This window comes from Xenopus laevis, chromosome 1L, assembly GCF_017654675.1.
Source record: "Xenopus laevis strain J_2021 chromosome 1L, Xenopus_laevis_v10.1, whole genome shotgun sequence".
NCBI lineage: Eukaryota > Metazoa > Chordata > Amphibia > Anura > Pipidae > Xenopus > Xenopus laevis.
Window position 1 is genome coordinate 79,370,503 of NC_054371.1, and position 11,746 is coordinate 79,382,248.

General features: G+C 37.8%; 1 protein-coding gene across 1 annotated transcript; it reads left to right on the top strand.

Annotated features, from left to right (window-relative positions):
* The first annotated feature begins 3,302 nt into the window (after positions 1–3,302).
* Positions 3,303–10,495, top strand: LOC108719623 (NADP-dependent alcohol dehydrogenase). The gene is made up of 8 exons (XM_041584032.1): positions 3,303–3,425; positions 4,009–4,110; positions 5,381–5,661; positions 6,566–6,790; positions 7,481–7,697; positions 8,095–8,355; positions 8,795–8,930; positions 9,552–10,495. The coding sequence occupies exons 1-8, from the start codon at positions 3,303–3,305 to the stop codon at positions 9,692–9,694; spliced, it is 1,488 nt and encodes a 495-aa protein (XP_041439966.1). The 3' UTR covers positions 9,695–10,495.
* Positions 10,496–11,746: the final 1,251 nt, after the last annotated feature.

An 11,746-nucleotide genomic window follows, 5' to 3' on the forward strand; every position in this document is an offset into this window, starting at 1 on the left:
TTTTACATCTGGTCTCAACTTAACTTTGTGTACAAAGTTCTTTGCACAACATGTTTCATGTTGTGACATGTTGCTTTGTGGTGAAATTTTAGACACTGGCTGTGTGGCAGGCACTGGTGCTGTAGTAATGAGACTGTCAACTAATTGTAGGTTTAATGCAGCAAAGAGATCCCTTCCAAGTATAGCAGTACCCTTATTCACAATGTAAAAGTCACATTTTGCAGTATTTGATTCAAATTGTACAGTCACTGGGAAGCAACCAAGCACAGGGATTGGATCCTTTAAGTAACTGACCAGTTTTAGGGCATGTGCAACAAGCGGATCTTTTGCAAAGTATTTCAAGAAAATATCCTTTGGTAGTATAGAAAAAGCTGAACCTGTATCAAGCATCAGGTTAATGGAGTGTCCCTTGTCAGCAGAAGCAGTACTGACACTGACAGTGCATATAAAACATCTTTATCTACACTTAATACTGTAACATTTGTAGTAGTGACTTCATAAACATCTTTAGCAGAATTACGGCAGATCTTAGCAAAATGTCCTACTTTTGTGCATTTGCTGCACCGTTTAGCTTTTGCAGGACATGTAACATGATTTGCAGTGTGTTGTGTTGAACACAGAGAAAGAAATTTGTATTTGCTGCATGGTTTTGCAGTGTAGGTGAATCCCTTTCCTTAGCACTGTATTTTGCCTGTGACTGTGCATTATTAGGCCACAGTGTTGAATTCATAATCTGTACATTCCCAACACTTCCCTGACTGAGAGTTCTCTGCTACTGCTGTTTTAATTTGGCTAGCAACTGTAATAGCCTTTGCAAGGGTTAAATCCTGCTCTAAGAGCTGTCTCTCTCTAATGCGAGGTGAGTTTGTTTTTTCCACAATTTAGTCTCTTAGCATTTCATCTGTTAGAGTCCCAAAGTCACAGGTAACAACCAGCTCTCTCAAAGCTGCTACAAATTGTTCTGTGGATTCGCCATCACGTTGTCCACGTTGGCAGAATTTATATCTTTCAGCAACCACATTTACTATTGCCACGAAAAACTTCTTTATAGCAGTAAGAGCAGTTTCATAAGTCTCATCGGCTAATGGTAATGTATAGAATATACGCTGTCCCTCTGCTCCCAGGCAGTGAATAAGTAAAGCACGCTTTTAGCAGCAGAAATCTCCCCTTGGTCAGCAGCAATAATGTAATTTTCAAACATACGGATCCAAGCAGTAAAAGGTATAATAGGCTCACCAGGTTTTGGAAGAAAAGCTGCAGGCTGCTGCAGAGGTAGGAGAGCCATCTCGTCGTCAATCTGTTATGTTTTGGGTAGCTGAGGATGAGTAGAGTATAACAGTGCTTTATTAGCAGAGACTCATGCAGGCATTACACAACAGTAATTTTCACTTTTAAGCTACCAGGAAGTATGCACAGTATAAATATGAGCACAGTGACATTTACAGGTCATTTGTATAAACACCACAATGTCAAAGGCTGTAATAGAAAGTTAGTTAGAAACCAAAACTAGTTAAGGCTTGATACAAGGCAGAAGTGCAATGGCTGCTGCAAGGTAGCAGTTCTAAGACTATTATGTAATAAAAGGCACTAAGTTTGCCCAGGAGCAGTAACCCAAAGCAACCAATCAGCAGGTAGCATTTACTAGTCACCTGTTTAAAAGCAAATATCTTATTGCTATGGGTTACTGCTTCAGGGCAAACTTAGTGCCTTTTATTACATATGGGGTAAGAATTTATTTGACCATCAATCTAAATGAATACAAATATTATTTTCTTTCTCAGCCCACATTGCATTCCTTATCAGAACATTCCACTTTGCAAAAATGTTGCTTTGCCACATTGCAAAATCCCTTCCTTTGTCTCTGCACTGCTAAAACACTGGTCCAGACCCTCATACTCTCCAGGACAGACTACTGTAACATATTACTATCTGTTCCCCCAGACTCTCATTTCCACTCACTGTATTACATCCAGCATCAGACTGAAGGCCCCCACATATCCCCAGGCCCCTCCTCAGTCTTAGGGCCCCTGCAAACACCGTCGCCTGATCTGGAGGAGGTAAGGGAGAGCCACAACAGTGCGAAGTGGAGAGAGGGTGTTGGTCAGTGGTGACCATGAGGGCTTGGTCCCACCAGGTTTATTCTCAGTGTCTAGTCAGTCCAGTCCAACACTTACTATATCCTCCAAACCTTTTTCACTGATTGCACTTCACCTCTGGAATACTCTACCACCCTGCATGAGAAAAGCTTCATTCCTCCAACATTCCTCAAATCTCCATAAAAAATATCTTGACATCATCCCAACTGTGAGCTGAAACATCTAGCACTAAAGCACTGTTTTTTTTTTCACTGTCCAATTTATTATAACTAGACCCCTTTTAGTGTCTACACCTTGTAAAACACAAGTCATGGACACCACAGAGTCCTTTGTTATCTTTATCAGATAGTGATAGAAATACTGTACTGTACTCTGCACAATTGAATGTTAATAAGTTGTTATGATGGCACATCTGTAGTATGGGAAACTTGGAACTAGATGTGTAAGCAAACTGAATGAACCATTTTAGCATATTCCATGTCGCTCATTTTCATGCTGCTTTTTTGGCAAGTATTTCTGCCTTGCTGTGTATCATTAGCTGGATAGCATTGCTGGGATAATTATATACACACACACATTTCTATGAATATGGCATTTTTTGAAACAAGGACTTATATAATATATATCATTTTAAAGCCTCAACTGAGCAATTGCGCACAGTTGTTGTGCAAAAAAATGTTTCTTTAAAGTGTCAAAAGCCTCTCCTAGTATTTCTTAAATTTTCTTAATTTCTATAGGTGGTGGTAGCCCTGGTAGTAGCCTTTAAAACAAATGATAGTGATTGGCAAGTGAAAATGCTTGTTGAGGCAGAAAGATAAGCAGGTTAGTTCTGGAGCCACCTCATGCTCCTGCTTGCAACCATGACTAGTTGCTAAGGCTAGATACAGGACTGCAGGGCAATGGTTTAGCAAGGTAACATCGATGAGATTTGGGAATATGCATATATATGCATATAAAAAAATGAATATTTCTAAACAAATAAATTAAAGAAAATATTTGGAAAGTTACTTTAGATTGTTCCAATATATTCAAATTGAGATGCAGAAAGAGTCAAACTTTCTGATAACACTGAATATTTAATCTCAATCCATGTCTAATGTTTGACAGACAGTTCTTTTTAGCCCACTACAATCAGATTCTAAAAGGTATTACACTGCTTGCTTAAGTAGGCAGTCTGAGTTTTTGGATAAGAATCAAACCAATTGTATGCCTGAATACTGCTCAAAAGGCAAAGTCCAGCTCCTGAAAGGTAATCTTTGTTACGGCTTGTCACTGAAAAGAGCAGAAACACTTGCTGAAGACACCGTAGAAATGGACACTGCAGGAAAAGTACCTTTCTGATTTTTCCCAGATACTGATAAAAATGGCAGTATTGTAATGTTCTGCTCTGCAAAATGTCATGTTCATGTTAATAAGCTGTTATTTGTCCAAGTCCTGTGTGTGCTGTGTTCTGGGGAACTTGGCCATAAACAAACTGAGTGAACCATTCCAGCATATTTCATGCCGTTCATTTTCATGCTGCTTTTTTTGATGCAAACGAAATCTCTTTTGTTCTGTAACATTCTTATTTTGTAAAGGGATTCTGCTGTAATCTTTATCCTATTTAGATGTCAATGCTGGAATAACGACACACACACAGTGTGCTAAAAGGAATTAAAGCACAAATATAGCCATTTTAATGCAAAATTATTCTCACTAGCAGTTATTTAATGTTATAGTATTATACCATTACATTTATTTGTGTAATCATTCTTTAACAAAACTGTATATGTTAGTCGAAAGAGAAGCAATCTGCAGCAAAAAAAAAAAAAAATCAAAACAATGCCTTCAATGCAAAGGTGATTATCTTCTCCTTAATGATATACAATGCAGAATTGATTTTTAACCTGATCTAATGCAAATTTGTGTTTAGGTGATTAAATGTAAGGCGGCTATAGCATGGGAGCTGCACAAACCTGTCACCATTGAGGAAATGGAGGTTGCACCCCCAAAAGCTCATGAAGTCAGAATAAAGGTAATGTCATTCTAAGTGGAATGTTGCAAAGCCAAATCTAAAGGAAAGGCACTACAGTATTGTACAGTACTGATAATGTGTATTAATTTACTGCTTTTTGACTCTGTTTTCACAACTTTTCAACTAGTTTCAATAAACTGCAAAAGAACATCAGCTAAATTCTGTTCAGTGACAATAACAATCCTTATTACAGACTTCCCCATAAAACTTGTGTCTTAAGTGTACAGATAAAGAGTATTAAATGCCTTTCTTCTACTTCTCCCTGAAGACAGAGGTTAACCTTATGCAGGTGTAGTGGCTTTAGGGCTTGTAAGTTTTATGACCTATCCCTCTTTTTCAATGAACAGATTTGCAAAAAAGACAAATGTAATTCAAATGAAACTATTAGGCATTACAAAATAACGCACATGCTGTATTATACAGAAATAATAATATATTCCAGTTCAAAGTTTGCATACCCTTAGTAGATTGCCCCTTTAAAATCAATGATAGCTTGCAGTATTTTGTGAATGAGGCCCTTCATGTTGTTTTGTGGAATTTGTGTAGCAATGGCTTTTTTTTCTTGCAGCTATGCATTGCAGCCAATTATTGTTCAACTCTACTAACTTACTTACTCTATTTTGCATTTACAGCATGATTTTCAGTAAAAGTAAGATTGAATAGGCTCATATTAATCAAAGAACAGTCCTAACACAAATGATGTACTTAGGCATACTGCATAAGCTTACATGTGACATTGTTACAAATCCAATTTGTGGTTTTTCTCCAAAATGACAGACTTTACATTTTAATTACAGCTTTTAATTCAGTTCTTTAACTTACAGGCCCTTACACAAGGGTGTTCCTACATCCCCCTGTGGTTAATCCTTCATGCTTTCCACGCAGGAACAAACAACTGTATGTAAGGACCCTAAAGAAGGATATGTGCCATGCGTATGCTTCTAATAATTAGCATGATATCTATATGTCACTAGAGTAATTAGCACATTAGTCATATATTTTCTTACTTATCACTTGGAAGAATGTCTTAATGTTTTAATCCTGTTGTTTGTGGCCTCTGTCAAGTGTCCTTCTAGAACAAGTTCATCTACACACATCAGATGTGGATACCCACTTGTTTTGCATTTTCTTCACTTCCACTGGGGAAAGAAAAAAGAACTTCAAGCTCCTCAAGCTTTCAGTCCCGTTGTGTTATAGCCTAAAGAAATCTATAGCAAATTTGACAGTATCTTTATTCATTTTTTATTAATTAAATCGGTTTGTATTTTAGATTCTGGCATCTGGAATTTGCGGCTCAGACCTCAGTGTACTAAAAGATAAATTTAGTGGTGTAAAGTTTCCAGTTATTTTGGGTCATGAAGCCATTGGCTTTGTTGAAAGCATTGGTAAGGGTGTGACTACTGTCAAACCAGGTGAGTCTTGTATGAGTGTTACTTTTTTCATGAATGCCCACGAAAGCAGTTGCACTGAAAACATAAACTATCAGCATAGTACAGTATTTTCACTGTTTGTAATATCAATTGCAACTGTAATTTGGATGGGTCTGATACCCTTATGATCATGTCTGGCATGGCATTGCACAAAAGTGTCCCAAAGAATATATTATTCAATGGTGAAAGAATATATCATTTTGAAAAATGTTTCCATATGCATTAATCTTTTTCAGTGTTTTACAATTATATTGCAATTTAAAGCATTGTCTGTTTATATTCTGCACGCCTGATCTCATCCTGAAAACAATGTTGCAAGCCAGCTGACAGAACTGGAAGAGACATGACTCCTGTTACATTGTTATAAGGGTTACAACCAGGAAGAACAGAAAAGGAATTAAAAAAGAATGTTTTCAGGTGCAATTAGGTTCATAAATTACCATTCAAATTTGTAATGAATGTATGTTTGAAAGTTGTTACATCATTGCTTTTATTATTCAAAGTGAAATCTGGTGCAGGTGCTAGTGAGCTGCAGCTGGAAGCAAGCATCTCCTATTGTAGTATTTGTCTAGGTTAACACAAGACAAGAGTGTAGGGTGGAAGTTGCACAGACTTTAACTTTATATGGATTATAGGATACAGAGTGCTTAAATTTTTATTGAGGACTGCGGAACATACACAGAATACACAGAAACCCAAAAAATTAAACTACTTTATTCTATGTAGACACTAGAGATAATTTACAAAGACCAGGAAGTGATGAGCAAAAGGGGCACAGAGCCCTTAGTGCTCCGTCAAGTAGCCATGCTGTGCACCTAGTACCAGATTTAAAATCCCCCATAGGGCAGACAGTAAGGATGGGATCCCATTGCATCCCCCAGTTTCTCATTTGCACACCTGAATGATGTTTAGTGGGTGCGTAAGGGCTGGGGGAGCCTAGTGCTGCCCCAGCCAGCCCCACTATGTTCTGAAATGAAGTGCAGAGACTTTGACTATTTGTAAAAAGAAGAAAGCAGCTTATAAAGTGCAAGAAAATACCCAGTTGCAATAATTTTTGCTCTTTTTACACTGCCTCCACATATATACTATAACCCATGCTGTCTTCTACATGTTAACAAATGTAAAAAAAAGTCATTTCATGAATGTAACTTACTTCCTTTAGGTGACAAAGTGATTCCACTCATTTTATCAAAGTGTGGACACTGCAGCGCTTGCAGAGATCCAAATTGTAACCTCTGTGAAAAAAATGAGTACGTTCTACTTTTGTTTAAGTTTTTCTCTTGACATAATATTAAATTAACGGTTTAGATCTGAGTTGGTAAGTTTGAACAAGCAGGAATACGCAGGGAGGAGGTTAAATGAACAGGAGAGAAAGGAAAAGGGAGAGAAAGGAACAGTGCAGGTGGGGTTTGAATTTACAGGGAAGAGAGGGAGAGAAAGGAACAGTGCAGGGAGGGGTTAAATTAACAGGGCAGAGAGGGGGTTAAATAAACCCGGCCAAGAGGGAGAGAAAGGAACAGTGTAGCGAGGAGGTTAAATTAACAGGGCAGAGAGGGAGAGAAACAAACACTGCAATGAGGGCGTTGAATAAACAGGGCAGAGAGAGGGTTAAATGAACAGGGCATAGAGGGAGAGAAAGGAATAGTGCAGGGAGGAGAGGGGGGGAAGAAACAGGACAAAGAGTGAGAGAAGGGAGCAGTTCAGCCCTGTATTCCTAAACTGTAGTGATGGCAAATCTGTTCACCAGCGAATTGTCACCACAGTTTCACAAATCAATTCACTTGCGGCGAAACGTGGAAATTTGCCGCAAATTCGTGCTTGGCAAATTAATTCGCCCATCGCTACTGATCTGGCAACCTTACATTAAATGATCTGGACAAAAAAAATAAACAAACCCTCAAAGAATAATTCGTATTTGTATTGATGTTTTCCTCCACCAGCGTTTTTGCCAAAACAGGGCTGATGTATGACAATACGAGCAGATTCACATGCAAAGGCAAACAAATCTATCATTTTATGTGCACAAGCACTTTTACAGAGTACACTGTTGTCCCTGATATATCTGTTGCCAAAGTTGATCCTGCTGCTCCTGTTGAAGGCTGCCTTATTGGCTGTGGATTTGCTACTGGATATGGTGCAGCAGTGAACACTGCTAAGGTAACTAGAGATATACATTATATGACATTATAGTCATTTATAATAGCCCGAAGTAGCAATTACTGATCAGCTTTATATCGTAAAATGATAATGTTGCACAGAAAGTTACACATTGTGAGAATAAATACAAATGTGAGGAGTATTGCAATGCCTTCAGAATGGGTGAAAGAAATTTGAGGGTACAAATGAAGCCACTTTTTATTACAGTGTGTAAAACTGTGATCTGATCTGATATTAAATGAATAGATAAAACTAAAACAGTAGGGGAATCCCCCTTTTTGATTTTCACTGGATGAACTGTTCAGATACTGTATTATAAATTATAGTACTTGCAATCTGGATATCGTTTATGGATCCTATATTTGCTAAAATGCATTTTTACAAATGTTTTTTTCAGGTTACTCCAGGATCTACATGTGCTGTATTTGGTTTAGGAGGTGTGGGATTTTCAGCGATTATTGGCTGCAAAATCGCTGGAGCAGGTCGGATTATTGGGGTTGGTTCACATAAGGATAAATTTCCAAAAGCCATAGAGTTGGGAGCCACTGAGTGTTTAAGCCCCAAGGATTATGACAAACCAATTCAAGAGGTCATTAGAGACATGACTAATGGCGGAGTGGATTTTGCCTTTGAATGTACTGGATATGTTGAAACAATGGTAAATATTTTTTTTTAGATGATAAGACTAATAGAAAAGACAACTTTTCATTACATAGTAGTGCATGGCAGAACTGTAATTATTTAATGTTACTAGGGATGCACCGAATCCAGGATTTGGTTTGGGATTCGGCTAGGATTCGGCCTTTTTCAGCAGGATTCGGATTCAGCCGTTGTTTCAAATGCCAAATAAGGATGTCATACATATTGATACTTCATATGTATACATCTTATTTGTTAATTTTCTGGTGGAACAATCTTGCATTTAAAAGCTAAGTCAGGTGTCGGCTTTATTTGAAACCAGACACGGTTATTGATGGATCAGGCATGTAAAGACATGGCTAGGGAGAGGTGTGGCTTAAAAAAATCTAATTAAGTTCAACCACAGCAATGCCATAGCAGTAATATTATCTCTCTTTTTATCTTTATTCTTTATTTAGAAAACGGCATTTGAATCAACTTACATAGGTAGTGGGGTCACCATGGTGCTTGGAGTAGCAGGACCAGATGATAGGCTTTCTTTTCATCCCGGTGAACTCATGATGGGACGTACAATGAAAGGATCCCCATTTGGAGGTAGTGAACTAATAAAACAAATGAACAGTCCACTGAGAATGAAAATCTTAGTAATTCTGAAAGATTTCATCTAAAAATTTCTTAAAAGAGAGTGTTGCTATATACCAGTACAAAACTAAAACAGACAGTTAGCCAAAAATACTCTTGAATAAGTACATTTTCTATTAGATTCCATAATCGATGCTGAGAATGCTTGTGAAACCTGTCCCTATCAATTATCAATTTAATGTTGTAATCCACAACTAAGTACAGGATATTTGGTACTGTTGTTGAAAGTTTTGCCTATTTTCTTCATTAAAACACAGCTGTCCAGCTGGAAACTGGTGATACAATGATCTATATCACCTTAAAATGTGCAGGTGTCTATACTTAAAAGTCAAGCTCAGTAGCGATCCTAGAGGGGGGCGGGCCCTGGTGCGTGACACGCAGCTGAGCCCTGCCCCCTCCGTACGGCCGCATTTGGATGCATTTTCAGCGGCGAACGGACTGCCGGGGGGCCCTGAGGGGGTGCGGGCCCTGGCCTAGTTCCCCCACTGGTCAAGGTGCACGTAGGAAGGGACACTCTGATGTTTATATTATTTACTGCATATCGTGTTAATGTTATGTTAATTTTATGCATAGGTTTTAAAAGCAGAGATGAAGTACCAATGCTTGTTTCTGATTATATGGCAAAGAAATTTCACCTTGATTTCCTGGTGAGCCAAAGAATGTCATTGAGAAAAATGAATGAAGCATTTGAATTGATGGAAAATGGGAAAGGGTAGGTATTGTCTTATTTAGCAAAATACAGTGCTATGACTGTTTTTATGGAAACGTTTACATTTATATATTTTCTATGGAAACACTAATATTTATATTTGTAGTCTGTAAAAGACTATTTACAATTATATGTACTCTTTCTATTTAATACACAAACGTTTTAATCACTTTAAATATATATCCTTAGAAACAGTGCTTGTCATCAGTTATAATTAGTACTCACTAATGTCACTTGTGGCATATGTCTGGTGCATCATAAAACAAAATGAAAAGGTATTAAAAGTTACCTAAGAGTCCTGTGACCTACAGTATATTATAATAGAACTTTATGGCCACGGACCACTGCAGTGATTTCTAACATCCTGATATTTTAAGACATCAGAACACGATTTCCAATATATTGTTCTGGGTATTATAGTGGTATGATATTTTTATACAGTAAGCATACTTACATAAAACAGATAATTAACCCAGTGTCAAATTATAAATGGTTGAATACAAAATATTGAATACAAAAAATATTACACTATAGGCCTTATGTATGAATGCAGTGGAAAATTGCATTCATCTAAAGGAAGCCCTGCGAATAAACTTGCCTTGAGGAGGTATTACTTCCAGGGCTTCCTTTGTGTGCTATACACTATGGTTGCCACCTTTGCTGATTGCAGAAACTAGACTTAAGGGTGGTGGCATTTAAGGGCTAAAGCAAAAAAGGGAAAGTTGTGCTCACCACTAAATTTTAAACCAATGAGCACAGGTGCAATGAGGATATGACCATAAAATTCATACAGACAAAGACAAATAGTCCTCTGCTCAACCATTTATCAACATTAAATTAATTGTTCAGTATAAAAATAAAACCTGGGTAAATAGGCTCTGGAAAATATATTTTCAATATAGTTAGTTTGCCAAAAATGTAATTTTAAAAGGCTGGAGTGAGGAGATGTGTAACAGAATAGCCAGAACACTACTTCCTGCTTTGCAGCTCTCTTGGTTTCCACTAATTGGTTACCAGCCAGTAACCAATCAGTGACTTGAGGAGGGCCACATGGGTATAACTGTTTGCTTTTGAATCTGAGCTGCATGTTAAGGATCAATTGCAAACTCACTGAACAGTTATGTCCCATGTGGCCCCCACTGACTAACTCAGAGTTAGAGAGCTGAAAAGCAGGAAGTAGTGTTCTATTCTGTTGTGTTACACATCCAGTCACTCCAACCTCAATGCATTACATTGTTGGCTAACTAACTATATTAGAAACATTTTTTATTTTGCACAGCCTATCTATTTATCGAGTTTTTATTTTTCACTGAACTGTTCCTTTAAGGGTATTGAGGCATTTTGTGAATTAAGCTATTAAAAAATGCCATCCCCTTTAAACAAAACAGGGACTGTTTGTCCATATATTGCAATATATTCAAGACAAAGGTTTGAATGCCGAGCACCTCTTGTCTTTGTCTGTATGAATTTTGTGGTTACAACCTCATTGCACCCCCGCTTAGTGTTTTTAAAAATGAGTGGTGAGCACAACTTTTCCTTGTTTGTTATAGTTATACAGGAGCAGTGACCAGCTCCATGTTGTAGCTCCCACCCTTTCTAACTATAGGTGATCCCAGTGGTGGCCAAACATGTTTGGGGGGTTAACCTTAAAAGCAGCAAGTAAGTACTTAGTCCCTGTGTAAAATATATAATTAAGCAATTGAATTCTTAATGAATTAGATGAAAGTTGAGTGTAGGACTGGCAAGCCCAGGGATGACTTTGACATATTCTCCATCTTAAATATATTGGCAAACAATCCCTGATTTATTTAAAGGGGAGGACATTTGTTATATCTAAATGTCCTTAATATATTGACAATGGGTTGAGTGCTGAGGACCTCTTGACTTTGTAGAGACAGGGCTAAAACATTGGGGCAGGTAATGCAGCCCTAAGCAAACCCAGACTGTGCTGTTTAAGTCAAGAAATGGCACCACTACTATACATGCTATTCTTTTGCATCTAATGAATAGTATGCTAATGCTGCTTGTGGCATCACAGGCATTGTCTTGTGCCCACACA